The sequence below is a fragment of the Rhinichthys klamathensis genome, unplaced genomic scaffold (genome assembly GCF_029890125.1).
Source record: "Rhinichthys klamathensis goyatoka isolate OS25496 unplaced genomic scaffold, OSU_Roscu_1.1 h1tg000180l_1, whole genome shotgun sequence".
In the NCBI taxonomy this organism is placed as follows: Eukaryota; Metazoa; Chordata; class Actinopteri; order Cypriniformes; family Leuciscidae; genus Rhinichthys; species Rhinichthys klamathensis.
The window spans coordinates 3,477,879-3,505,097 of record NW_026606708.1 but is presented as its reverse complement, the minus strand read 5'-3'; the positions used below and the strand labels follow the sequence as shown (position 1 = coordinate 3,505,097).

General features: G+C 40.6%; 1 protein-coding gene across 2 annotated transcripts in view; it reads right to left on the bottom strand.

Annotated features, from left to right (window-relative positions):
- LOC130094677 (IQ motif and SEC7 domain-containing protein 2) overlaps nucleotides 1-20,621 on the bottom strand; it is a 76,088-nt gene extending 55,467 nt beyond the window's left edge. The window contains exons 1-2 of one of the 2 annotated variants that reach the window (XM_056261089.1): nucleotides 19,745-20,621; nucleotides 13,584-13,613 (exon numbers count right to left, since the gene is read on the bottom strand). In XM_056261089.1, coding sequence (XP_056117064.1) covers nucleotides 13,584-13,613; nucleotides 19,745-20,241 — 527 coding nt within the window. In that variant the 5' untranslated portion in view covers nucleotides 20,242-20,621. The remainder of the gene's footprint in view (nucleotides 1-13,583; nucleotides 13,614-19,744) is intronic. The other variant, XM_056261090.1, reaches the window with a different exon arrangement.
- Between the last annotated feature and the right edge of the window lie 6,598 nt (nucleotides 20,622-27,219).

Genomic DNA, 27,219 nt, shown 5'->3' with positions numbered 1-27,219 from the left:
CCATCTCTAGGGTTTACAGAGAATGGTCCGAAAAAGAAAAAACATCCAGTGAGCGGCAGTTCTGTGGGCGGAAATGCCTTGTTGATGCCAGAGGTCAGAGGAGAATGGCCAGACTGGTTCGAGCTGATAGAAGGGCAACAGTGACTGAAATAACCACTCGTTACAACCGAGGTATGCAGCAAAGCATTTGTGAAGCCACAACACGCACAACCTTGAGGCGGATGGGCTACAACAGCAGAAGACTCCACCGGGTACCACTCATCTCCACTACAAATAGGAAAAAGAGGCTACAATTTGCAAGAGCTCACCAAAATTGAACAGTTGAAGACTGGAAAAATGTTGCCTGGTCTGATGAGTCTCGATTTCTGTTGAGACATTCAGATGTTAGAGTCAGAATTTGGCGTAAACAGAATGAGAACATGGATCCATCATGCCTTGTTACCACTGTGCAGGCTGGTGGTGGTGGTGTAATGGTGTGGGGGATGTTTTCCTGGCACACTTTAGGCCCCTTACTGCCAATTGGGCATCGTTTAAATGCCACGGCCTACCTGAGCATTGTTTCTGACCATGTCCATCCCTTTATGGCCACCATGTACCCATCCTCTGATGGCTACTTCCACCATGTCACAAAGCTCTAATCATTTCAAATTGGTTTCTTGAACATGACAATAAGTTCACTGTACTAAAATGGCCTCCACAGTCACCAGATCTCAACCCAATAGAGCATCTTTGGGATGTGGTGGAACGGGAGATTCGCATCATGGATGTGCAGCCGACAAATCTGCGGCAACTGTGTGATGCCATCATGTCAATATGGACCAAACTCCCTGAGGAATGCTTCCAGCACCTTGTTGAATCTATGCCACGAAGAATTGAGGCAGTTCTGAAGGCAAAAGGGGGTCCAACCCGTTACTAGCATGGGGTACCTAATAAAGTGGCCGGTGAGTGTATATATATGACTTGGAAGTCATGCAACCGTGGTATAGTTCCTCTATAGACTAACTTTAGATTTTTACTTCTGGCAATTGTATTCAGGCTTCAAAATTCTAAACATGCAAGTATCAAACTCTTGTTGCTCACAGAACTTATTTTCTGCAATCCAAAAGCTTTTGGCGTTTTGTCGAGGGAACAAGGGTATATCCCAAATATCCGTCATCCCTGCAGCACGCCATGTCAATATAACTAATTATTCTGGAAATCAAGTATGAAGTACAGTTCATTCCAAGATTTAATTTTTTTTTTTTAAATAATGTTGACATGATTAGAAATACATTTTTAGTACATTGATTAGTAATTTCTTTAAATAAAAACAAAAGTATCATGTGCTAAAATCACTAAAATAATTAATATTCACTAACGAGGTTTGATTGAGTTGGCTAAAATTCAGTTCCAGCACCTCTGATTCAGGAATCATCTTGTTTGCAGGGATTCAAACCTCAACCTAAATTTTCACTCAATTTTGTATGTCTTAGTCCTTTCCAGCAGGGGGCAGAATTGTAGTTCAAGCTGAATTCAGCCACCACAGTTCTGCCAATAAAACCCTACCGACTAAAGAATCAGCAGTTTAACTAATATACGTATAATCTCTTTTGTATATATTCAAGTTTATAATTTTTTTTTAAAATAACAGCATAACAGTTCAAACTATTTTTCTAGGTATCACAATACTTTAAAACATCTTATCTCTTATCTCATAATCTAATAAAACAAAAACAAAGTGAAGTATAGCAATATACATGCAACATGGAATCACGGGAGAAATGACGGATTTGATGGGGGAGGATAGAGACTGAGAATCACAGTGACCGAGTGTGAGGGGTAGTGTGTGTGTCTGTGTGTGTAGGCAGAGGGGTGGGGGGGTTCTGCATGCACTTTTGTCTCCGCCTCTGTGTGACTCATGTTTAATGAAGGGGCGGAACTACATCTGAACGAGCATATGAGGATGAGTGTGTACGTTGGTGTGTGTGGAGGATTATGCATGAGGAATTTGTCATTTGTGCCCGGAGTGTGGACCAAGGAGACTGAATAGATGTCTTATTCAGAGATGTGTATGTGTGTGAAGGGGCACTAATGCAAAATCACAGGGACAGCATGTCATTTCTGTGCTGTTAGTGGCACAAAAATGCATTGGCTTAAGTGAGTCGACTTAACCAATGTGTGAGTTTGGGGGCAAACAAAGGTAGACAGGGGAAGTGTCGTTAATTTTGTTATTCTATTTTGAAGCACAGATTTACATAATTAAGAAATTTAAATTACATTCATAACAAAGCAAATAATTTTCTTTTCAAATAATGGTAAATAAAAGAGCAAAGAGACATGAAATTGAAGTGGCCCACATGGGTTCAGATCTCGCTAGGTTACTTGCAAGGTCGTTTCATCTCCAAAAAGCCATTATTCTCTTGCTTTTGGAGGCAAAAGCATTATTCAGTTGGGGGACAAAGGAATTATGGGTAGTCAGTTTTGAGAGGACAGCTCTCCTGTTCCTTTCTGGAGAGGTGGGAGATGAAAGGTGAGCATTTGGACGTGGATGATGGGAGACACTGAGGTTGTGAAGGATCGGGTGAGCGGGTTATCGAGAGGGGAAGTGTGGGCTCAGGCCCTTACCTTGCCTGCTCCGGGTGCCGGGCAGGGGGGAGGGCGCAGGGCGGCTTGGGCAGAAGGAGCCGCGCGGGGCAGCAGTACTGGTGGTGGGTGGAGTGGCTGTTTGCGGTCAGACTGGTGTGGACAGAGGTAGAAGCTGGAGTAGCAGTAGAGGAGGTGGAAGAATTGGTACGAGTAGAAGAAGTACTACAGGTGGAATAGGGTGGTGACCTGACAGAGAGAAAGAAAGAGAGGAGGAGGGGGGAGAGAGAGAGAAAGAGAACGAGAGAAAGAGAAAAAGAGAGAAAAAGAGAAAGATAGAGATAGGCACAGGAAGAAAGAGAGAGAGAGAAAGAAAGAGAGAGAAAAAATAAAGTCAAGAAAGAAACAAAAGATAACAGACAACAAAGACAGCCACATGCATACATTACAAACACTTTAGCAGCAGCAGTACAGGCATGGTTAGGCAGCGTTATGCAGAGTTGTGAAGCGTTATGCAGACTTTTATCGAGCTGTGGAGAGTTAGGTGCAGTCAGGCAGAGCATTTAATGAAGATTAAGATGGTTTATGTAGAGTTATGTCAAATTACCTGTATAGAGGAGTATTACAGCGTACAGACCAGGGCTGTCTCTCAATCCGCTCCCTTGTTCCCCATGCAGTGAATCAGTACATCGAGATCACACATTTGGCCGCTAACAGGGGTCCGCTAAACATTGGGACACCGATGACACGATTACCTTATGAGGTCGTTAATTGAATTTACTGACCATGTCGCAAAATGGCATTGTGTATCTTCACTGCAGCTGTTAAAAATAGTGCCATTTGGAAATTTTGCCTTGCATTTTCTAAACAAAAAAAGTACCTTTACATACATGAATGGCATCCAGACATTACATAAAATTATTATTTTTTTTAAATCACAGTACATCAATCCTTTGGTGATGAACCAGTTAAGTTTGTAGTGCTTTCTGGCAAGAACTTACTGTATGAATGCACTGAAACAATTTTGCCAACCCAACTCCCAAAGCAGTAGACTTATTATTGAACTACTGAGCGGACTGAGACACATCCGAGGTGAAGGGCAGACTTGTTCTTCATTACACACACAGCTCTCGGTCAAGCTGCGAAGCCACACTAGACAAAAGCAATCCACTGAAGTCTATTTTAACTTGTTTTAACAGTTTATATAATTTATCATTCAACAAACCCATGTTAAGCCAAAATAAATTCGTTTTTTTTTAAAGTTACATACAGATATGCATTAATTAATTTGTCCTATAATAAGAATGAGAATGTGCTTAAATTAAAATCAAATTAAAGGATTCAGCTCTTACAGAGAAATTAGACTTGCAGCTTTATGAAATCTCTCAACTAAAACAAGACTTTGAGCATCTAAAAATGCTGAAAACAAGATTCTGTCAGAGCAAGAGTGGTGAATTGTGCCTGATGTTCAGTATGAAAATCAATATCCGTGAGCCTTTATTCCACAATGGAAATGTGGAGAGTTCTGTCATGCCAAAAATGACAAATGGAATGAATTTATCTGTTCAAATGAATCATCTGTAGTACACAGTATGTCACCGAACCACATGCTTTAATAATAAGTGTCACAATATAATTATGATCCTGCAGGTTTGTTTGGTGAAGAATGTGTGACTGACCCCTACTGGCCAATCACAGGGGTTCATTTCAAATAAAACAACATTCACCACTTCCATGATGTGATGCATTATATAATGCATTTTCAATCTAAAGAATAATGCATAATGGGTAATGTATGGCTATGATCATTCCATACTGACATGGGTGGCTTATGATATTATTGGTTAACATAACTTTTACCATGTCCAGGCAAGATCACAAGAACAAAAAAACGACTTTAGGCATAGAAAGTTATGTTTTTATAATTTTTTTTTTTTTTTTGCACTGATGAATCATGCCCAATAAGACCAGAGACATTTACAAATATTGTACTGTAAATACTTTCAAATTTGATTAGCTTGCATTTACATCCAAAATGAGCTAGTTTCTGAGCAACTAATGAAAAAAAAAAAATCAATACTTGAAATTTAAAAATTAATTACTTCACTTTTTTTGCACTATCACACTAAACCATCTCAGGTATTTCATCATGATCAACTGAAAGTTAATTTTGTCTCCAGTCTTGATGGACAACAGGGAGTCTGTCAGGAGGCTAGCATTAAACATCAAGAAAAAAAATACAGCACAGACTTCAACATCACCTAAAGCTTGAGCAAACACAGAACACAGTGACAGACAGACGAGAAAACAAAGAGGGAATTAATGGACTGGTATGAATAAGGGAAGGATGAAGGAAGGAAGGAAGGAAGGAGGGAAGAAAAGGAGAGAGATGGATAGATTTTGTGGCCTGAAAGAAAAGGATGCAGAAGTGTGTAGGCAGGTGGCATGAGTCCTCAGCGTGTACTGGTGTAAAAAGGCCAGGGATGAATCTGTGGGTGTGAACAGGGACCTCTGAGAAACCTTTACGCTATAGTATGTGCAACAACACTTTTTAAAGGTGCCAAAAGCAAAACTGAAGTGTGTAACTTTATAGTTTCACCAAACGGAAAAACAAAAGATATTGATTGTTTTCAAACAGGTCTCGCAAACGCTCTCATTGGTCTCCCAAACTGATAGCCCCGCCCCAAACTCACTCCATTGGCTGAGCCTGTTACTGTGTGCGGCTGGTTCAGGATTCTCAAACAAGTTGATAACACAACAGAGACACAAATGTTTAACTTAAGAAATCCAGGAAATCCAGATATAAATGCAAATGAAGTGGTGTAAGAGTATTTTAACAACAAAAAAAAAAGAAAAGAAAGAAAAGTCACCTCAGCTTTTAAGTGATTTTGAGGGGCAAGGATGAAAAAAACGTAACATGGGAATCCATTGCCAGAATAAATCTCCTCAAAATTACTGTACATTATCTCTTTTTTGAATGGCACAAAAAAATGTGTAAGGTCAGATATTTCATCCGCTTCAATCATTGCCTTTAATACGACATTTCCTTTTTCCATCAGTTCTGTGTTTGTGGTTTCCTTCATCAGGAAGGATATGCAAACAGCACAGTTGCAATGTTCTGGTAAGAACGCAGCTGGGACAGTTGTTGGAAATGTGCGCGCACACACACAGCATCGAATCCTCTAGGGAAGGACTGTATTGGTGCACAACCTCTAACAAGCCCTTTCCTCAACTGCTCTTTCTCTCTCTTTCACAAACACACTTTAAAAACTCAATTTTGCTGCCCAGCAACAACGAAAAAAAGCAGTCTGTCCCCATGTGTCCGTCCAATGTGGTCACCTTAAAACCAGCTGACATGCACCATCCCACTGCAAAGGAGAGAGAGAATGCCTCATCACGTCTCTCTCGGTGAACAAGCACCTCAAGAGCTAAACCCTGTATAACCATCTTCTGCTAGTCTCTCTGGACTCATCTGGAAGGGCTGATGCAAGTCGAGGGAAACATGGTGCGGCCCATAATAGAAAGAGGAGGATATCACACACTGCTTTCAGGCAGGGCTGCAGTCAAATCACATGGATTGACAAGACAATGAACAATACAAAAATAAAAGATTAAACAAGACAATGCAAATGTATCATTGATCAGAAAAAACAAGGTTCGGATCCCACAAGGGCTGTCATGATACCAAAATTTCCGTGGCCGATACCAATATCATGATGTTACGATATTAATTTCAATACCACAGCAAAAAACGTCTCAGGTTTCTCATGTAACCATGGATCACAAATACAAATGTCTTTACTTTCAAATAAACGCAGTTATGTTATTAAAGCTGCAGTCCGGCATTTTTCCTCTTTGTCGCCATCTCTGTTTGAAATCTGTAATTGCAGTTATTCGCGGAATTATTAACTTTGCGTGAGTTGCACATCGGCATGAAACAGCGCGGATGAACACAATGTTTTGAGACTGCGAGTCTGTCAGTCACCGCGCCGATGTGGAAACTGGCATTCAGAATCACACATTCTACTTTTGGAAGTAGGCCTACAGTATGACCATGACAACATACGAATTTTCATCGGAAAATGTCATCTGAACAAGTAAGTAACATCCACATCAACTAAGGGGGGAAAGCCTTGCAGTAAATCGTGCTGATTAAATATAACGATCGCGTCAAACCTTTCAAATTATACTTTGTTCTCAAATTATCAACATCAGCATTGTGACTACATTTAATGTGTATTATGATTACCCTGTAGTTCAGTTTCTATTTCTGTGCAGTCTAATTTCTAATTGTCATACCAATAAATTAATGTTTCTTTACTGGTTTTCTTTGAGAAAAAAGAAAAGAAAAAAAAAACACATATCTGTAATCCGATGCATATTTAAAACTATATATAATTTCGGAGGAGGCCGGTTTGGTTTGCTTGGAGTAGAGGTGAATTGCTCCCTCTCATAGCTAGCACAAAATATTTACCATAATAGCTAAACGAATAAAGACAGGAAACTCCGTAACTGCAGTGTGAATTAAGCGAACAAGTGTGCTACTGTTACACGATTGAACTATTGTAATGTCTTACCTGTCCTAAAAGAAAAAAAGCCGTCTCTGCGTCCGTTTTGAACCAATGTTTATCCTTGTTTTCGCGTGGGCCAGTTGCAGTCTCTTTTTTCTCTAACGTTACCCACTCCGAAGTCCGAATTATTTGGGGTTTTACAAGTGGTGAATGTCCAGTTGTCACTGGTGATTGTCGTTTGAACCTTTCTGGATCCGCCATAAGTTTAATTATTTAATGCTGTGAGAAAAGGCTAAAAATGTCCACCTCCAACATCCTCACGCAATATAGCCGACTAGCCGACTAGCCGGGACGCCTTCTTTATGTGTACAGATGTGACGTAATGACGCAAAGACATGCTCGAATTTCCCGCGGAAATCCACCAGTACCACTGGAATTAAAATCATTATTACAAGCTAACCGTTTTGAATCGGGCAAAAGCAAGCAGATATTTTTGAACACTGGCTGGTTATGTTTTTTTTAATTATTATTATTTTGGATCATTTTTAACCCAAAAAAGTTACGGACAGCAGCTTTAAATGTTATTTTAAACTTTCTATTTCTAAAGAATTGTTATTAGTTATTTAAAAGTTTCTTTCTAAAGAATACTGGGGGAAAAAAATTTATCATGGTTTCCACAAAAATATTAAGCAGCACAACTGTTTTTAACAATGATGATAATAAATGTATCTTGACACCCAAATCAGCGTAGAATGATTTCTGAAGGATCATGTGACTGAAGACTGCAGTAATGATACTGAAAATTCAGCTTTACCAAAGGAATAAATTACATTTTAAAATAACTAATATATTTTAGATGGTAAAAAATATTTCACAACATTACAGTTTTTACTGTATCAAATAAATGGCCTTGGTGAACATGAGAGATTTCTTTAAAAAAATAATGTATATTAAATGAGTAACTGTTTCTACCAAATAATTACACTTTTTAGAATTATTTGGAACAAATTGTCAATAATGCTTAAAGGGGTCATATAATGCTATTTTTGTACAAGCTAATATGATTCTTTAGGGTCTAAATTAAAAGTTTGTAATATACTTTAATTACAAATTCTCATTAGTATTGTAAGAAAACACTTATTTTACCTGGTCAAAAACAGCTCTGTTTTCAGCACGCCGTTTCAGTGCATATGACTTTAAATGATAATGAGCTTTGCTCACCCCGCCTCTGTTCTGTGCATACACCGTTTGTAACACAATAACACAATAACCATAACGCGTTGTTCATTATAAACGTGGGATTATGAATTATATTGAGAACATCGTACATAGAAAACATGCCGTAATGTACCCTGAGTGTAAACCTTAGCCGCATTCATCGTGAAGTGTGCAAGCGATTTGCAAAGATTAATATAAATATTAATATAAAGATTAAAAAAACGTTACACTCACTTCAGTTCTTCTGGAGATTCAGCAGGAACACGAATATCTGGTACCGATCCTTTTTTCATGAGCAGCTTCTTAGCAAAACCAGCTCATACTGACCCTCGTTTATAAAGCAGTCTGGTGAGAAATGATTCGCGCAAACTTGAAAGCATTGACGTTGCTCGTGGGGAATATTCCCTTCGAAAACAAACTGCGTCTTCAGCGGTTCGGATTTAGGAACATTAAAATGACTGCTGTGTTCGTTATTACACCCAAGAACAGAACACCACAATCGCTTAGACGCCATTCTGCTCATAGACAGTGCTCCAGCATATCAACAATGACCGCGCCGGTCCACGCGGACTATGATTGACAGCTTACTCACGAGCGAGGGCGGGTCTGTGTTGAAACGCTGCTGTCAATCGGCAATCGTGGGAGGGGCTTCCGACCGTGTGACGTCACACGGTCGAACGGCTTGATTTGGGCAGGGGAAAACAAAAAACACTGGATGGATTTTTATCATTATATGATGGTTGTGTACAGGCACTGCCAACACACATTTCAGTACAATCAACTTGTAAAAGTGCATATACCATTATATGACCCCTTTAAGAAAAAGAGAGAACCCCTCACTGTACTTTGTCTATATTGTTGTAAAAAACGGCAGCAGTACTTGTAGACCACATTTACCCTCAAATGCACAAATTTGATATTCTAACATCCAATTATTTATTTATTTTTTACAAATAGACTGTTAATAAGCCATTTGGACCACAAAGTGCATCACTCACATGCACTGCCAAAACAACAACAAAAAAATTTTTTTTTTTAATTGACATCCTTTTTTGACAGACTTTTGACATCCCTTGATGCAAATGATGGAGCGGTTTTGTGTTGAGGTTTTTGTGTGTTTGATAGGATGTGGGAGTGTATGTGTGAGCAGAGAAGGCTCATTTCCTTTGTAATTCCCTGCATGTTTTATTAGCCTGTCAGCTGCACTGTCCTCTCTTTTTACACATTACTCCTCCTCTCACTCCTTCCTTCTTTCAATTAGTACCTCTGTTCTTCTTTATGCATTTCTCTCCTTCATTTTTGTCTCTCCCTCTCTTTCTCTGTCGCCCACACAGTTCTTTACACATAAACACATTTGTGATAACACACCTCATTCCCCCAGCAACACTTCTACCGAAGCCCACAAGGGAGAGAAAAAAGAACAAAAGAGCACTTCTGTGACTTTGTGCCCTGCTTGAACAAACTAGCTGTGGCCAAATACTCTGTCCTGCTGTGATTGTACAAGTACATGCTTAAAGTTAAAGGTAGATAAATCTCTTTAATGAATTGATGACAATTTTCATTTGTTTTAAAAATCCTGACACAATCCTAATCATTTGCTCACGTTCCGGTCATTCCAGACCTTTAAGAACTATCTTCTGTTGAACATTAAAGAAGACATTTTACAAAATGTTCAAGATGCTCTGTTCCATACAATGAAAGTGATTGGGACTGGGGACAGTAGGAGGCTGTTCTTCAGTCCCTCAGAGCCTTGTTTTCTTTTGTGTAAAATTAAACATGACTAAGGTCGATTGACTGTGAATTCACAGTGTTAAAGCTGAGGGCTATCACATTAGCTGAGGTCAGGGAAGATGTCCCCACCATGCCCGCATAGCCCTGTCAATTCGATTTCACTGGCGCACACACACTTCCTTTATCGCCGAGACACTCCGTTTGAGCTGGTGGAATTTGTCATAACTATTCAGGTGGGCTGTCAGTTTCACTCTGCATAGTTTAGTCATGAACAAAAAGCATCCATCTTCATTTCCTGATGTTGCATTTCTGTTGATTTCTTCAAGTCATTCAGTATTCTGATGGGAAATATGTCTGTCAGTCAAAGTGTAATCGACCTGATAGTGTGCTCAGAGGCTGAAGCAATGAAAGTGCATATTAAATTCATGGTTGCATGAATATCTTTTCAGTTGGAGTACTACAGAATGGTGTTTGGTTTCGGTCAATTATCTTGTTTTATTTTGCGTTTAATTTGCGTGTTAATTTTTACCTTATTTGGACATCAAGTCTAATATGGACTATTAACGTAAAAATATAAACTTGTGTAAAAGACTGTTTGCTGTGCATGTTGACGGATCCAGGAACCCAAAAAATTCTGCACCCATCCTAACAGACGTCAAGTTAAAAATCAACTCACTATAGTGGCTGGTTGATGCCGTTCTTTTGGGTCATTGCTTGGATTCAAGGAAACTAGGACAAATTAAACATTGCAGCATACACAAATATGGTTTGCCCTCGCCACAGGTAAATATTCTCAGCTGTCCCTCCCTGAGATGGCCCTGCGTTCTGCTGAATGTTTCATACTAAATTTTGCACACACAATAAACCTCAAGTGCTAAACATACAAAAATGCACAAGCTGATATTCAGTCCCAACCAAGGCGTCGGTGGTCGACCCTCATTCTAACGTGCAAAAATTCTGTCACTCCATAATATAGGCAAATCTGTTATGCAACTGTTCACAGAAAAATAACGCCATCCCTGAAAGTGATTATTTACAAATGAAAGAGCTGCAATATAATTCTACCCCTCAGAGACAATCAAACTAAACTTAAAAGATACATACTGAAGGGCAGCACATAGTTTGCGTTTAAAGAAAGCTCCAGAGATTTCCACAAAATAACAGCATATCTCGCACCCCTTGCATGTTCATTTATTAATATGTTTGCTTATCTAATATAAAATGCATTTTTCCCCCCAGGGAAAGCAGAGAGAAAAAAACAATGCAAATAATAAAATGTAAAAAAATATGTAATTGTGCAAAGGACAAAAAGCTAAATATATAAATATTTTATTAAATGACAAAAGTGCATAGCTAAATTACAACTTACACTGAAATTATGTAAATAAAAGCTAATTTAAAATTTAATAGATTCTAGATGTGTACAAATGCTTAGCAGACAAAAACCACTGCTTAGCATAAACTGCCAAAATTAGGCAGATTCTATTATAGACAAGTTGAATTACATACCATCATCCTCAAAAAATAATAAATGCGATAAATTAATGGCTACTGAAACTTGAAAATCAAACAATCAAATAACAAAGAATCATACTTATGCTGTATATTTTTAAGCTGTATTTCCTATTTAGAATGTGTCATGTTATTATTATGCTGTTTTGCACATAGCTGGACTTGGCAGTTCATGATGGTCAAGAATAACATTGATTTTTGTATTTTAAAAGGACATTTTAGTTTTGTATGATAAATTTGGTATTGACCAGTCATGTCACATTATACTGGAATAATTGGTAACGCTTCCTTTTACAGTACAGTACTTACGTGTACTTACCTAGAAAGTACTGGCTAATATAAGGTAAGTACATGGGTTAGGGGTAGGTTCAGGGTTAGTACCTAGTTATTACCCAGTAATTATAATTACTATAATAAGTACAAAGTACATGGGTGACAGGACTGTAAAAGGAAGTGTTACCGAATAATTATAGCGTTGTTACTTTTAACTACACATTTTCTTTTTGCAAATTTGCTTTCGTTAATAGAAATAAAGCTGAAATAAAATAAAGATGAAAAACTTTTTTTTAAGTTAGTTGCCAAGCCAATATTTCTAATATTTAAGTTGACGTATTAAAATGACTAAAATTAACTGAAAAAATATATACTAAATAGAAACAAAAAATAAATAAAATAATCATATATAAATAACACTACTGGAATACACTGGTTCACACGTACTGTACTAAAGAAAGTGTAAAAGTATTACATCATAAGCCCAGTTCCAATGCAGCGTAACACACAGAGCTCTAGGGCTGGTGGTTGAAAGCAGCGGCGGATGCCCTCAGGGGCTGAAATGATGCATTGCTGGAAGAGAAGCTCAAACCTCTGCTGCTAGTTATTTCCACGCTTAGCCCAGCAGAGACCAACTCGTGCTCCGCCGGCTCAGGAAATCAGGTTGAGCAGGAATATGAAAGCGATTTCATTAATTATTGCAACCTTGCATTAGTGTTGTAGTGACAAACAAAAACAAGCATGATTCATAGCACAATGCATAAACGATGCCACATTTATTGAGAACGTATTACTGCGATTTAACAATGCGGGAACAATTAAATTCACATCCATAACACGGTGCGACTCGTGAACCAAGGAAAAAAGCATGCGGAGAGTAATTATAGTGAAACGTGACATAGCAGCGGCCTTGTCCTCAAGCCCTGTTCATCGTGTCCTTCTGCTGTGTGTAGGGAACACAAATACATGCACACCCACACTCATATACACTCCTAAGCACACTAAAAATGCACAGAATGGGTTATGTATTACACAAGCAACTTTTTTCGGCAACCCAGTTCATCTACAGGTGTTGCCATGACAACCAATCATTTATCCTTCAGATCCCCGGCTCGTGCCCATGGTGAGGAATCGTCATAACGCCGCGAGACACTCCAAACAAATCACAGCTCATTCTCATACGAACACCAAGGCATTAAAACACACAAAATAAGCTTTTTTTTGTACAGGAGACATTCCTAACATATCAAAATCCAGCACATTCTTGCCATTTGACCTTTTTCCCTGCACCCACTAACACTCCTACACACAAAACACGCGACACAGCTGGGACATTACTCGTGTTACTTCTGACTAACCACTGACGCCCATGTTCGCGTTCACTATATGGGCGAATGCAAACGACATGCATATCAATACCCATTAACATACTCACACTGGGCATATTGGTCACTACGGCAACAGCTAACAGGGAGTCTTGCAGCCAAGTGAGGATAATTCTCGATTTCCAAGTGATTTTCATCCCTCTGTTCTGATGTTCTCACACTTATCTCTCAGTTAGCTCACAGTGCTGTTCTTCTGCTAAACCTGCTCCAGATGCAAGAGCTCTTTCATAGAGCGAAGCAATAAGTCATTAGAAGCAATGGCATGTCCCACATGCATTCAGGCTGCCCTAGATAGAACAGGCCTCTGTCACTTGAAGCGTGCGCTACTACAGGAGTCAGAGAGTGCACTGTGGAGGAGAAATGGAGATTAAATGAAAGCGTGAACACAGACCTGTCTTTGTTGGAGGAGTCTCCTTCTGTCCTGTGGATCCAGTGGAAGAAAGAGTGAGAGACAGACAAACATGGAGACAACAAAGAAAGTGGAATTGTCAGTAATGTTATATTGTTGAACACATACAGTAAGGAATGCATACACAACAATGGAGCAAATGCGAATTGATCTTGTGCAAGGAAATGATTTTGAATGATCACAAATATCAATGATTTTCTCAAAAGATCCACTTGAAACCTTGATTGACTACAGTTCTTTCCCATTTACAGATTCATACCAATCATGGATAGAAGGGGTGGGAAATCAAGAGTTTTGTGAAAAGGTCAAATCAAAATATATAAATATACTTGCTGTGAGAATAATATAAATGCATTATTGCATCAACGATCACCATATTTTTATCTCCACTGGATTTCTTAACCACTTTATCAATGGGAATCCAAGGCTAGAAAATTCACATTACTTGGGCTCTTAAACGGAGTCCTAAACAGACAGGTTTAGAGTGACAATCACAGCCAATCAGAACATATTTGAAGTTTACAGTTATGTGGAGCAGGACTTTGAACCAATGAGATTTCACTGTGGGCTGAGCGAATTCAATTCAATTCACATTTATTTGTATAGCGCATTTTACAATACATATCGTTTCAAAGCATCAGAAAATGCATGTTTCTACATTACAATTTAGAATGATCTGTTATCAGAGGTTATCAGAGCTACCCAGTACAACACCACAGAAACCAAGTTTTTAACCTTATAAATATGCAAATAAGAACAATTATGCAGGGCAGAGGTCTTTCCTGCTCCTGGGTAGGGAATTTAGCTCCAACCTTAATCAAACATATAAACTAGCTAATTAAGCTCTCCAGGATTGCTGTAAAAATAAAAATAAAAATAAAAACACACATGCAGGTGTGCTAAAGCAGTTGGAAATAAACGTTGCAGGACATTGGGTCTCCAGAAGCAGAGATGCAGGGGATGTGCAGTGTTTATGTTAAATGGTTAGTTCACTCAAAAAATGTAAATTCTGTCATTACTCACTCACCCTCATGTCGTTCCAAACTCGTAAGACATTTATTCATCTTCAAAACCCAAATCAAGATATTTTTTATGAAATCCGAGAGCTTTCTGACCCCCCCCCGTTATTACCACTTTCAAGGGCCAGAAAGGTAGTAAAGACATCGTTAAAATAGTCCATGTGACTACAGTGGTTCAACCTTAATGTTATGAAGCGACAAGAATATTTTTGTGCACAACCCCCCGAAGATGAATGAAGGTCTTACGGTTCGGAACGACATGAGGGCGAGTAATTAATGACGGAATTTTCATTTTTGGGTGAACTAACCCTTTAAGAATGACTCTGGGTTAACAATATTAAAAAGGTCACATGACATCTTCTGTTATGCCACTAGGTGGACTGACAAACCACTGCTTTTAGTCTATAAAACTAACTATAAAATAAGAGTATAATTAATTACTACTTTGATTAGGAGAAAAACTCATTAAAAAAAACTATCCCACAAAGCAGCAGGTGTCAGGTTTGACTGCCCCAAAAGCTTCTCCACAGACATTCAATTACATCATAATTTTATAAACTCTATCAGTCAGTCCTCCAACATTACTCACAGACTCACATCTAGGACAGTAATTGCCACCTTCAATAGACAAATGTAATTAACACCGACCATGCTAATTATTCTGAGAAACAATCCCACCTCAACAGCTCACCCACAGCAGTAGTTACACTTGTTCATTAGCCGAAAGCATTACACCAGAGAAAGAGAAAGATTGTGATCACCCAAGTTGGGTGATTTGGATCAGCTGACGGGAGAAGGGCGAGAAAAAAGGGACAAGAAACACGGATGTAAACCGAAATAGAGCTCACATTAAAAGACGATGCTGTAAACGACCCTTGTGGGTGAAAAGAGAAAAGGCGACCCTAAAGAAAATGGCAAATGGCATGCTGGTGTGCCATCTGCTCAACACCAAGGGAGGGCTGGTGAGGGTGTGAACAAGAGATTGGGAAATTTCGCAATAAAGTAAAAGAAAAATGGATGGATATATGCCGTTCATTCAAAATCAGTCAAATGATGGCCAACTGTCATTAAAGTCTGTAAAACGCTAAATCTATCAGTAAAGCAAGCCATCTGCACTCATATGTCATGTGACTTTCCATTGTTTCAGGTAAATATGATGCAAAGCTAAAGCTAGCAGCACTAAAGCCGCTCAGGTGTAAAGTAAACACATTGCCACATCGACCAGATGCTGTTTACGAGACGGCTAGTGAGTTCATGCATTTATCATGCGAATCATCTGATGACACAGGAGATGACACCAAGGCAGAAGAGTTAAATCTACTTTTATCTTCATTTTATTTATTTTTTCAATTAAAAAAAAAAGCTATGGAAGCTGATAGTTTCTAAATGCGTTTATCTAATATTTTTCACAAGACAAGCTTTTTCCTGCCTTCAAAGACTTACTTGACAAGAAAAGATCAAGTGTTTGAATCAGAATGAGACTCAGAGTGACACTGAATCTCATGAATGAACTAAAGTAATTGTGAACAAACTGAGCGACGAGGTGTTGGTCATAATTATGAGATGACAAGCACATGAAGCTTTGTGACGTGCAGCTTATATTTATTAAGCAGTAAAAATGCCCCTTCCCGCACCCAAAACAAGGCGTCTGTGGATGAGAGTCAGAAGCAAGGACTGTCCTGCATCACTTCACAGATACAGTGATGAGGAGTGGAGGGAGAATTTTAGACTGACACAACAGTCACACTACTATATTCAAAAACAACAACAGCTTGTTCCGTGTCATACGTCATTACGCCATTTCTACGCCATTGCACATGTGCAGAACTTTCCAGTGTCGGTTTCAATCCAATCAAGTGTTTATACGTCCTATCAAACTGATTAGAAAAGGTGTAAACCACCCCTTTCAGATTTGGCCAATTGACATGTGACTTTTTATTCCGACTGTACTACTAGTCCGATTCCAAGCGGATTATTAGCGTCCATGTAAACGCAGCAAGTGAAACTCCTAATATTAATTATAAATAACGTTAACGTTCTATTAAAACGAGACATTTATTATTTATCGCAAACAATATACTAAAGATTATTTACAGTTCGTCACATAGAAGGTTTTCGCAGATTTAGTCTCACCAAATAGTGACTAAAATCAGTGAACACATTTTTTTTTTGGTGAACAGAAGTAAAAGATTAGTCACTAGTACAGTATGAATAAAAATCGCCACCCCTAACAAATACTACAGTTTAAGCATGATTACTATGCAAGAAGAAATGAAGTACACTATCTGCCCTCAAGGAAGAAATAAATAAGTCTCAGATGATAAGGAAAGGACTCAATTTATCAGAGGGCATTCAGGTTTCTCTCCATTGGAATCAGGGCAAGAGAAACAAATAGCCTATAAGAGGTGTATTGGACAAACAAAACCTTGAAAGTGAGCAACACAAAGGGTGCAGTGAATTCTGCAGCCTATTTCTCTCTCTTTCTGACTCTATGCTACTCTCTCCCACACAAGTTGATCCACAATCTGACTGCACTGAATTTTAATCACAACCTCTCCTACACAGTGGCCCGATCATACATACAAAACGAATCTCCACACACCACACCAGCCTTAAAAACTACAGGAGATGCTGTACTGCAGTGCTCGACACTGATCCAATCCACTAACGTTAATCTGCACACTCTCAAGCACGAATCTGTATGCATCGCATGCTGTGACGAGGCCGGCTCAAGTGCACACTACAGTGATCAGAGGTGCAATGGAGAGGTCGATTCCTCAGCAATGCAGGGATGGAGACAAACAACCCAACTGTCAGCAGCACAAGGAGTGGCCGACTACACTTCTGTACCATCTCTCTCTGGATTTATATGGAGTCAATTGACACAGCAAATGCTGGGAATGATATTGACAGTCTCCAGGCTACTGACAGCTTTGCTCAATGTGGAAATCTGTTCAGGGACCATCCAACACTTAAAAAAAAAAAAAAAAAAAAAAAAAACTGTATTTTAAAGCTGCAGTCGGCAAGTCTGGCAGATTGAGTGGACTTATGCAAAATTTTGAATGTTTACAACTCTCATGGCCCTCCCCCACTATCAACGAATACCCTCCCACCGAGTTCATGCTCGTCAGTGCGTGTGCACCAGATTTTCAGTGAACGCGCCCGTCTCATCAGCATCCATCAACACCATGGATTATTTGGAAGTATGCTGCCCTGGCTAATCTACCGATAGATTGCAAATGCTAACGTCATTTATACTCTCAATGAGCTTACTTGATTTTCCGCCATCACTCTTCGTTACTGCGCGAACTTCCGCAAACTTCAGGCGTGTGCATGTGATTGTAACGTGCGCAAGGGGTGGCGTGTGCCCGATCTGTGATTGACAGTCAGATCTCACACCCCCCTGCGCTGATTGGACCCGATGATCCGATGTGGATTTTTGCAAAACAAATAACACGCTCCAGGTGGAGTTAGAAGCTCGGGTTTTTTCTAAAAACACTTTATTTATGTTGTTCTGTCGGATTATAGTGTCGATTTCACTGAATATGATTAAAAAAGATAGCAACAGCATCAGTTTAAAGGGACAGCCAAAAAATGTATTTCATCCCAAACCAATAGGGTTGTTCACCATTCGCAAATGATTTTAGATTACTTTTTAAATAGCTAAAATCTTTGTTTATAGTAAAATACAGCTAAACTTCCTGGAACCTCCTTATTCTCCAGAAATCATGCCGACATGGTCCAATATGTTTCAATATCAAAAAAGTTATGACATTTGTTTGAGATTTAGAATGCTAATTCAATCTCAGGATCCCATGACATTAGCCTGTCACTCTGCCAATGGCCCAGCAGCACAAGTCTGTCCAGATAAGAGTCTGCTGGCTTATGTAATGTTCAGGCTCGATGGCACAGCCAGCTGCCTGTCCGATGGCCTGGAAACAGTTCTATTGTGACAAACTGTTGCACTCAATTTCAGTTTTGAAAGACAGGCAGGGTGCAAACAGGAGAAATACCCTCTGAAAGGTGCTTTCTTAGTTCTGCACCAACATTACTAGTGTAATCTACAGGAAATGCTGCTAAAATACTAGTGCAAGATGTAAAACATAGCGTACAAACATTCATAAGCATGTGTAGTTCAAATCTTCATCCAGTGTCAGTAAATATTACAGTCCACGCAGCAGTTTCCCTGTACTTGCTTTAAAGGATAGTTCAATCAAAAATTCAGTCATCATTTACACACTCATTATGTTCCAAACCTTTATGACTGCCTTTTTTTCTGCATGACACAAAAGATGATATTTTGAAGAATGTTTCAACTACATTCAAAGTCAATGGGGTCCATTTTCAAACATCATTCTTTGTGTCACACAAATGCTTGTATAGCATGAAAGTTGTACAGGTTTTGAATGACATGAGGGTGTGTCATATTTAGTAATATTATCGGTTTGACTACACTGACACTGTCGGATGAGAACCAAACTTGAAGTGAATTGAGCTGGACAGATGAGGAGGCTGTTATCTTCTGTAAAGCTGCTTTAAAACTGAATAAAAGTTGTTTCATTATTGATGAATTTTGCAACAGAGACAAGACTGTCATTGTACTGAATTGCATCAACACTGAGCTGAATAATTACACTATTGTCTTCTGTAGAGCTGCTTATAACTAAATTAAACCCATATCATACCAGTTTCATAGTTGATTAACTTTACAGTTATTGAACTGAACCAACACTGAACTGACTTGAGCTAAAAAATTACACTATTGTCTTTTTAGATATGCTTTATAGTAGAACTTGAAGTTTGCATCATTGATAGTTATTTTCCAGTTTATTACTGTGATGCTGCTTTGAAACAATCTGTATTGCATAAAGAGCTAGATAACTTGACAATGACAGAATGCATTTCATTTTGAGTGAACTATTCCTTTAAATATATTGATTATTAACTGTAGTCTATTTACAGTAGTTAACACTCGCACAACCAACATCTTAAACTGTTTTTGCATGCAAACACACGCTCTCTTGATTGACAGTTTTCCAAACAGCCAGCATGGAGGCTGTGGAGACTGTAATCTACAGTAGATCCTCAGCTATGCAGTAAAAGAGCCCTCAGGCCTGTACTTACTGTCTCTGCAGAGAGCTTCCCAAACTGGTAGCAGCGCCGTCTCGTTCTCGTCCCCTGTCTCGGTCCCTTTCTCTCTCCGTGGAATTGGGTCCAGCTGACAGGCTTTGGCCGAGCCTTGTGTGCGTGTTGGCATTGACACGGCGATCCCGTGGTGGCACTGGTGGAGGTGGGGGCGGGGGCGCCGGAGCCGGGATGGGTATTGGGATGGGCCCGCTGTTGAGGCTCAGATTGGCGTACACAGCGGTGGAGGATGCAGCGTGGGACTTTGGTGGCAGGACAGGGTGGATGGGAGGTGGAGGTGGGGGTGGGCAGGGCTGTCGGTCCAGTCTCAGGTCTTTGTTCTCCTGGCTGAGTCGGTCCAGCTGAACTTCCAGTTCCTCGATGCGCCGCCGTTGAGTTTCCAGAAGTTTCTGTTGGCTCTCGATGATGTTATTGAGCTCCAGCAGGTACTCCACTGCCCGGTTAGGGCTCTCTGGGCTGCCCTGGCCAGCATCCATGCTGACAGTCACCGTCTGCCGGGACAAGCTTCTGGGATCACCCTGTAGGTGGAAGCTCTCCCCCCCACGTGGAGTGGGTGGGGGGGAGAGACGGAAATGTGTTGGAGTTAGAGTTGGGTAACCAGGGTCAAATAGTCAGTGGTTTTAATCTGAGATTCCCTCAAAGTTAGATTCAGCTTCGGAAGTCACAGTACTGAAAAGTGATTAGGGAAATCCATATTGAGAATTTGTATTCACATATAAGGGATGATGATGATGATGATTTGTTCACTTGTTTACGGTGGGTGCGAGTATGTGTTTGTGTAAGTGTGCATTGCTATTCTTCTGTGTCATTTTTCCACTGCCACCAAGGAATCATGGAATTGAGATCAAAGCCGGTTTGTGGAAATTTATTTCATCAGTCATTCAACTAGATTAACTCTCAATAGGTAATAAAAATGAGAAAAAAATAATAATTCAGCAGTCACAGGACATTCCCAGCACCTCAAGTCCAAGGTAAGGATGCACCGCAAAAAGCCAAGTCAGCAAATATCCATTAAACAGGAAGGAAAGCCGATTTCCTTTTCGTCCATTTCTCTGATGCACGTCCTCTTCCGTTTCTCTTTGAAATGTGGAGTTGAAGCACTGCAGCTGTTTTCTGGCTGTGTATTCATGACTCATATTCCAGTCCGATGTGTTTGGGAGACATTTTCGTCAGGAGTCATTCTATTCCAGAGGCGATCGAGATAGAAAGGTGTAGAGAGAGAGAGAGAGACAGAGAGAGAGAGAGAAACAGAGAGAGAGAGAGAGAGAGAGAGAGAGAGAGAGAGAGAGAGAGAGAGAGAGAGAGAGAGAGAGAGAGAGAGAGAGAGAGAGAGAGAGAGAGAGAGAGAGAGAGAGAGAGAGAGAGAGAGAGAGAGAGAGAGAGAGAGAGAGAGAGAGAGAGAGAGAGAGAGAGAGAGACTAAAGTTCTTCTGATAAATCCACTGCAATACTAAATTGGCTTCTGGGAGGTGTGCGCATGTCTTTCAGAACAAACCAATTCCCCCTTCTCTCTTCTTTGCACCCTCATTACAATAGCAAGATCTCTTCATTCAAGCCATTAATATTGCTTATCATTATACATTTAAAGACATCACCTGGATTTCCCACGCATGATGTATTTCAACTCATTGCAAAGTCAGTTCAACAAAATATTTCGTTATTTCATAACACATACTATTTCTTTGCACCCTTATTCCATTATTCTTGAACCCAAATCTCTCTTCAGTGTAAATCACATCTATCATTAATGTTTCATGTACGCATTTGTCGTTTACTCACGAGCGGTTTCACACTTATTGCCCAGACAGTCCTTGAAGACAATCGCGTCTCCAACGCGTACAGATGCGCGATAATCAGACGATATGTAGAATGCGTCCCAAAACGATGATGTCAAATTCGTTTCAATCTCCAAATTCGACGTTCCAAAGCAAGAAATCTGTTGTGACTTTAAACCGAGCAGATGTTTCTTGATATTTTGTCGTTGTAAGTCCCAACGCGGTCCTCGCGATCAACTGAAACAAAATCGAGAAGAAATACTATCCTTGCAGCAGGATGTCCACTGCCTGTCGAGTTTTATCGTTTAGTATGAGCAGCGCAAAGGCGCTCAGGTCCCGAAACAGCTGAGACGCGCAATAAAGCGTCCGCGTGCTCGTCCACACAGTGTCAAGCTAATGCGCGCGAGATCATTAAATAACACCCATGCTGATGGAGCACAGCTGTCAATTTATGAAGACTGCGTTGCATGACAACTAATTAAATGCCAAAAACGGTTGTGTCTCCCTGAATGTGACATAATGTCAAGCCTAATTGATGCCACTGACTAAGGATATTCGCTAATGAATTAACTGATCACATGTTGAACAGACGTGCGTTCCTTCCTGATGCTCCCTGAACAGCCCTGCACCTGCCGCCCCTCGCCGCCATTCGGTTTCACCGCAGTGTCCACATGTGTCTCGATCGCTAGTTTCGCAGCATGTCGATGATGCTCCGCGCCTTTCGCCGTGTAAACGGATGATGCAGGGGTTAAAATCATTTGAGTGAGTCAGAGAGAATATATGTTTCTTTTCAATCGAGGCTCTGACGTTGGTCCGAGCGTGTAACGCTAGAGGAACATGCCGGGGAAACTGTGTCCCCGTGGTCGGCCATTTTGGAACGCGGTAACATTTAGTTCGACGGGAGAGTGGCTCCTTGAGATGAGCCAAAATGAGTGCAGTTTCTCGCGCGCTCTTGCTCTCCCTCTCTCTCCTATACACCTCACTACTCAAACCGAAGGCTGTGTGGTGCAGAAAAAGCAAGCATAGATTTACACATGGGGACAATTTTTCTCATTCATTCAGTGCTGCCCAAATTTAAATTTCAGTCAGCAACAGGTAGCTACGACTTTAATGTAAAACCAGGCTTTGCCCAGCTGATTTTAAAATGATGGCAGTGCCCATGAATATTGTCTTTAATGTTTTAATTTCTACAGCAGCAAAAACCACGGACAAGTAGCTTTTGGCTTTTACAGCAGTTTTAGGACGTTTCATGTGCTGAATCACTCTCGTGCTCTCACTCCTTTCAGCAACCCACATTAAAACCATCCATTTTTTTCTTACTTCCACCCACACGTCCTGCCTTCTCTTTCTCTCTCTCTGTGCCTTAGTCACAGCTGAACTGCGTGTGAGTGAAAGGGATGTGCTAAGCAGCACATGCAGGAAAAGGACAGACCACTAGTATGTTGTGGTTTACTTTATCATTAGAGCTTAATTTATCTATTTAATAGCAGTAGGAATGCAGTGATGCCACGTTCAGGGTAGAATTATGCTTCTATCAACAGTTTTGCAATAGAATCTACTGATACGATGCAGCACGCCATGCATACGCTTGTGCTAGCTGTGTTATATAGAGCATCTCAATCAGCTCCCTCAGTAGTCAGTGTACTATCAAGGGAGGCAGTCATTTCAAGGTCTGTTTCATTGTCCAAGCCATGCCAGTGACAAATTCCCACAATGCAATACAAAACTATCCATGCCATTCTGCATCAACGGCTAATCAGCTCACTGCATAATGCTCTTCTTAAAGTTCATGAAATGTGTGAGTCTGCATTCTACATGGGCGAATTGGGCACGCTTTGCTCATATAGAGCATACTGATATCCACTGTGTTTATGTAAGAGGTGCATGCGGAGGAGAAAAGAGTTGCAGAGGAAAAAAGAAAAGGAAAAAAAAATTGAGGGATGGAGAATCCATTTAATTTCTTACTCTCCCACACAGAAGCCTTAATTATTCAGCTGCATAATTCTCTGTATTTTAATGCATCTTCATTGTAAAGGCTATCTATCTATCTATCTATCTATCTATCTATCTATCTATCTATCTATCATCTATCTATCTATCTATCTATCTATCTATCTATCTATCTATCTATCTATCTATCTATCTATCTATCTATCTATCTATCTATCTATCTATCTATCTATCTATCTATCTATCTATCTATCTATCTATCTATCTATCTATCTATCTATCTGGTGGGCACTATACCGAACGTGACTACCGGTATTATGTTGTACCATGATATGGATTTTGCGATACCAAGAATACGTTAGATATTTATAAATTCAAATTGGGCAGTTATATTGTTTTGTTCAATTTGGTACTCTTTACAACTTTTAACACTACTAATGACAATACAAAATCGAGGCTGAACTGAACGTTTAACCTCTGTGTCCAACTCGCGTGATGCACAGGCATTAATAATCAAACACAGAGAGACCAGTGTGGTAAAAGTCCAGTGTTTCCCACACAGACTAAAGCCCCGTTCACACTACAAGCGACACGATACCATTCATTTCAATGGGGAGCGGGCGAGTTCCGGTGTGGTGAAGAGATGAGTCCCACTATAGAGATGGGTCCTAGCTTAGGACCCAAGCAATCCGATTGGTTCAAAGCACCTTTTATGGGTAATCGCTTTAGTGCCTGGTTACAAATCAGAGAAAACCACTTTATTATAGAAGACGTTTTAACTACGTTATATAGAGTCATCAATGTCTTTTAACTTATATGTTTAAAGTTCTCGACTGGAAAACTCTTAAAACTACATTTCGTGACACAATAAAAGTAGTATTTTTAAATTTCGCGGCCTTTCTCCTCTGCTATTGACGCAGCCTACTATGAAAAGCGCTATACAAATAAATGTATTACTTGATGGCAACAAACTGCTTTTATCTTTTATTTTTTATCTTATCTTGCACATAGCAGCAGGATTTAGCATTCAAGCTACACATAACACCAAAACAGCTCACATTAGCTACAAGTTATCGCAAGAACAGATTTAGATCAGGCATACTACTGGCATACTAATGGGGTCCTAAGCTGGGACCCATCTCTTCAGTGGGACTAATCTCTTCACCCAAGGGGGTAATCCACCAGCCGAAAACTGAAGGCCCCCCCCGGGGGCCGCCATTAGCTAACAAGCCTTCACCAGCTGTTAGCATTCCATTGACTCCTATTCATTTTGGCGTCACTTTGACAGCGAATAACTTTACATCTGAGGCGTTTAAAGATTCCATTTGTCCATTGTTTATTTCTAAAGAAACACGACAATGTATAAAAGGCTCCATTACCATACGTTATGGCCCCATAGAAGCAGTTTTTGTAAAAATAGGCTAACGATTGCGTCATAACACGCGACTCTCTGTCGCACAGTAGAGAAATTACCGTGTAGACAGAAGTAGAAGCTCGCGCACAATCGGGGGGACGTGGAGGCATAAAGTCAAGGGAGAAGCCCATATAGAGTCATAAAGTTGATCCTGCTGCTAGCTCATGGACAGCTCCTACTCACGCTCTCCGGCTCTGCAAGATTCGGAAGGGAATGATTCAGATTCCTCTTAGCACAGCTACTAGAAGACTTACAACTGTGAGACATGTTTCTTACATCACATCTACGTCGTCAAGCATGCGCAGTGCGCTCAGCCATCAGGAAGTGAGTGCTTCTAATTAACTTTACTTTTCTCCATTGAAGTCTATGGGGTCGCTGTGTCCATTTCTTTTACTGTCTATGTCTTCACCACACCGGCGACTGGTGAAGCGACAAAGTTGAGATCTGTTTAACTTTATACAAATGAAGAGCGACTTTCGGGAGCGACAACCAATATGAGTGAAGTCAGTGGAGTTGACTCTTCAGTGCTGAGTCTGACCGAGGCAAGTTGAACGAGAAGCTCATTTTAGCAGTCAGAAACTGTCCTATAATTTATGATATATCTCCGTGTACATACAGTGGTATTCGCCGTACTGACTCCGTGCCTGAATGGTTTCGGGAACCCAGATAGACCAGTATTTGCCCGTTTGCTGCAGTTAAATAGCCGCGATGGCAAAGTGCACTCACTGTTTCTCGTTCATCTTTAATATTATGCATTTTATGTACTGATTCCATTTATATTTAGACTTTTCCTTCCAAAATGTTTGTTTGTAGCGGTAAGAAAACGTATTTGTTGTCTAATATCTAGAGTAACATCCGTGAATGTCACTCACAAACATTACAAGGCAACCAGTAGTGGGAACGCCCTCCAGCGCAGCCACTGGCGACCTCAAGTTAACCGCTATGGGCGTGGTTTTGAGCCAGCGGCCAGTCTAGAACAGAGGACCTGCGAGAGACTTCCCCCGTCTCCATATGCTCTACTTCTATTGGATAGTCGCGTCGCCTTCAACGGAATTCATTTGCATAAAGATGGGCATCGGCCAGCTTTTTGACGCGCACACGGGCGCAACTACCCCGTGTCAGAGGGGTATGCAGCAACAATTTTTGCGCCCAGAGATATAGATAGCCTACATGCCTGGATGTCACACTTTAAATCCTACCTGTTGGCTTTCAGCATGCACTTATTTCTTATTTAGCTGCTGTCGCATCAGTTGACATGCCATCTCCTTTTCCCGCTTTCTTTTTCTATTTTTAGCCCCACAGCATTTTGTTTTATCCATCTTTTTCGACGACAACTCACTACTCGTACCTGCTTGCTCCGCGCTCACGGCGCCCCCGCCCGCTCGCGATATCACCCAGGCCCCCTTCTCCATGAGGGCGCCTACTCTAGCCTGTTAATTAGTCCTCTAAAATTTTATATAACATTGAAGAAATGCAGAAATGATTTAAAAAACGCACAACAGCAACTACATAATAGAAAATACAATATATATATATATATATATTTTAAATTAAATTTTAATAAAAAAAATTTTTTTTACCATCGCTTTGGCGCCCCCCATGGTGCTGCGCCCCTATGCGCCGCATATAGCGCATACCCACTTTTTGCGCCACTGGACACTTTTTGCGCCACTGGACGCGCAGCATTTTTCCAAATGAAGCACCGCCTTCCCGGGATGCTTTGCGGGCGCGTTAAAGTCGCGTGACATCACCCATAGGAATAAAGCGGAGCGCGGCGTGACAGAAGTATCGCACGGACAAGTGGATCCGCACCCTTACCGTAGAGATCCACTTTTGCGACACGACAGTCGCGTGGTGTCGCGACGCCTCCCCACATTTGTACTTTGATGGGCGTTCCTAAAGTTAACCGCTTTGGGCGTGGTTTTGAGCCAGCGGCCAGTCTAGAACAGAGGACCTGCGAGAGACTTCCCCCGTCTCCATGTGCTCTATTTCTATTGAATAGTCGCGTCGCTTTCAGCGGAAATCATTTGCATAAAGATGGGCATCGGCCAGCTTTTTGACGCGCAGCATTTTTCCAAATGAAGCGCCGCCTTCCCGGGATGCTTTGCGGGCGCGTTAAAGTCGCATGACGTCACCCATAGGAATAAAGCAGAGCGCGGCGCGACAGAAGTATCGCACGGACAAGTGGATCCGCACCCTGATTCATTTTTTTTTTTTATCGCTATTTAAAACACGCAGTGTATTCGTTCTCTGTCATACGGTGGCCGAGACAGCTCAACGCGCTGCAACTGAAGCAAACACATGCAAATAGAAAAA